This window comes from Penaeus vannamei, chromosome 14 (genome assembly GCF_042767895.1).
Source record: "Penaeus vannamei isolate JL-2024 chromosome 14, ASM4276789v1, whole genome shotgun sequence".
In the NCBI taxonomy this organism is placed as follows: Eukaryota; Metazoa; Arthropoda; class Malacostraca; order Decapoda; family Penaeidae; genus Penaeus; species Penaeus vannamei.
In genome coordinates, this window is record NC_091562.1 from 7,240,968 (window position 1) to 7,243,467 (window position 2,500).

At 37.0% G+C, this 2,500-nt stretch overlaps 1 protein-coding gene across 1 annotated transcript in view; it reads right to left on the minus strand.

Moving 5' to 3' along the window:
- LOC113818774 (uncharacterized) overlaps window positions 1-2,017 on the minus strand; it is a 2,618-nt gene extending 601 nt beyond the window's left edge. Inside the window, exons 1-2 of the mRNA XM_027370960.2 lie at window positions 1,649-2,017; window positions 1-303 (exon numbers count right to left, since the gene is read on the minus strand). The exon at window positions 1-303 is cut by the window's left edge and continues 601 nt beyond it. Coding sequence (XP_027226761.2) covers window positions 1-303; window positions 1,649-1,855 — 510 coding nt within the window. The 5' untranslated portion in view covers window positions 1,856-2,017. The remainder of the gene's footprint in view (window positions 304-1,648) is intronic.
- Window positions 2,018-2,500: the final 483 nt, after the last annotated feature.

The window sequence follows — 2,500 nt, forward strand, 5'->3', positions numbered from 1 at the left end:
TCTCCGCTCTGTCGTGGTATCCCCTGGAGCTGCTACTTCATCCTGGATCGCAGAAACAACCCCTGATGTTAAATCCCCCACAGGATGACTGGAAGGGAGTGCCCCAGGAGCGGAGAGCGGGGCACCGAAACTGGCTGCGAGTCCTGCTGCCGTCTTCGTGTCTCCCGGCGGCGTCATGAGTCCCGGATTCGTGGCAAGGGCGGCTAGGAGGCGAGGCGGACTTGGGAAGAAGAGGGTCCTGTAGGATGGCGGCTTCGTGACTACCTGGTCGTATGGGGGCGGGGCATCGTTGGTTGGGCTCGCCTGGGGGAGAAAAGCGTTTTTAGGATCAGGCTAATGGGAGGGGGGGGAGGGGCTAGCTTGCTTCATCTAATGGTGTTGTTTGTCCTTGAGCTTGATATAGTGCGTGTCTGTCTATATATATAATTATTCACACACACACATACATATACATGCACACACACACACACACACACCCTGGTATTTATGGGTACATCTATAGCTCTCTGAGAATAAGGGTACACAGATGAACCTATTGGAAAAGCGAAAGGGATATGAATATAATTTGTGTGTGTGTGAATGTGTAAGTGTGCGTGTGTGTGTGAGTTTGTGTGAATATGTAAGTGTGTATGTGTGTGTGTGAGTTTGTGTGAATATGTAAGTGTGTATGTGTGCGTGTGTAAATATGTAAGTGCGTATGTGTGAGTGTGTGTGTGTGTGAATATGTAAATGTGCGTGTGTGTTTGTTTGTAAATATGTACGTTTTATATATTTAAATATACATATGTATATGTATATGATTTATATATTTAAATGTACATATGTATATGTATATATTTAAACATATATATATATATATATATATATATATATATATATATATATATATATAAATTCCCCACACTGGTAATGATGGTAATAATAAAAATACAAGAAACAATGTAATCATAATCATTATAATTATTTACTGCTATACTCCTACTTCTGCTACTACTACTACTACTATTATTATTAATTAGTGAGACATTATTTCCTTGATCCAGCACTGCTTGTACATAAAGACATATGTATGTAAATATATAAATATATGAAAATGTTTACTTGCGCATTTCTGTATATTTATATCTATATCTAAATATATCTATGTGTCTATATATAATATATATATATATATATATATATATATATATATATATATATATATAATAAATATATATATATAGACACACGCATACAAACACACACACACACATATATACGTATAGTATATATATATATATATATATATATATATATATATATATATATATATATATATATATATATATATATATATATGTATATATGTATATATATGTATATATATAATATATATATATAAATATAAATATATATATATAAATATAAATATAAATATATATAAATATATATATATATATATATATATATATATATATATATATATATATATATATATATATATATATATATATATATATATAAAGAGAGAGAGAGAGAGAAGGATAGGAGGGAGAACCAAAAAGAGATAGGAGAGGGAGAGAGAAGTGAAAACAATGGAGTCGAGGCAGACGCCTTCATAGAAAACGGGAAGTCACGACCGCCTCGAACACAGCGTCCGATTCCTCACCTGCCGCTCGACGTCTGGCTGAGCGTTGGAGTCCCACGAGCAGCACTTAACGGTCACAATCAACACCATAAGAGCGATGTACACCCCGGCGATGGTGAAGGCTAGGGCCACCCCCGCCAGACCATAGGGCTGCATCATCATCAGGGCCGTGGCGGTGAGCACGGCAGACATCACCAAAATCACTGCGGTTTCGACACATCTCTTCATCACGGCGAGTTTAGGAACACCGACTGGTAGGCTAATTTTCTTTGTTATTGTCAGTGTCACTTTCTGTTCTTTCTTTCGCAAATTGATTTAAATATGTTCCTCGTCGCTGTCCGGGAGTCGGAAGTGCACTGAACGACGGTTAGCGTAAACTGTCTGCCGTGCGAGAGACGTCCGCTGTTTTTATCAGTTCGCTGTGACGTCACACCCGGTGGTTCCCTGCCCGGCCTTTCCTCTCGACAAAAAAGGTTCGGCTTAAAGACGCTCCGAATTCTTGCGAAGGCTGTTCTATCTGGATTATCTTTGGGAGCCGAAAAAAAATTGGAAATTTTACATGAACGTGGAATTAGTTTTTTTTTTCTTTTTTTTTTTATTAAACGTGTTTGCAACTTTTTTTTTCTTACCTGTGAAAAGTTACCATCGCGTTCTTTTGTAACGAATTATTCCGTCATTATCATCTCCTATTTATTTCATTATTCATCTCCGAATTTAAAAAAAATCCTAATCAGTCTCTTATTCATTATAATTTACAGACGAATAACAAAACCCCTTTCGTTATACAAGAGAAAGCTTAGTTTAAAAAAGGGAGTTCATTATAACGGGGTCCCAGCCGTTCGACTGCCAAGAACCTCCTGAATTGCTGAGTAG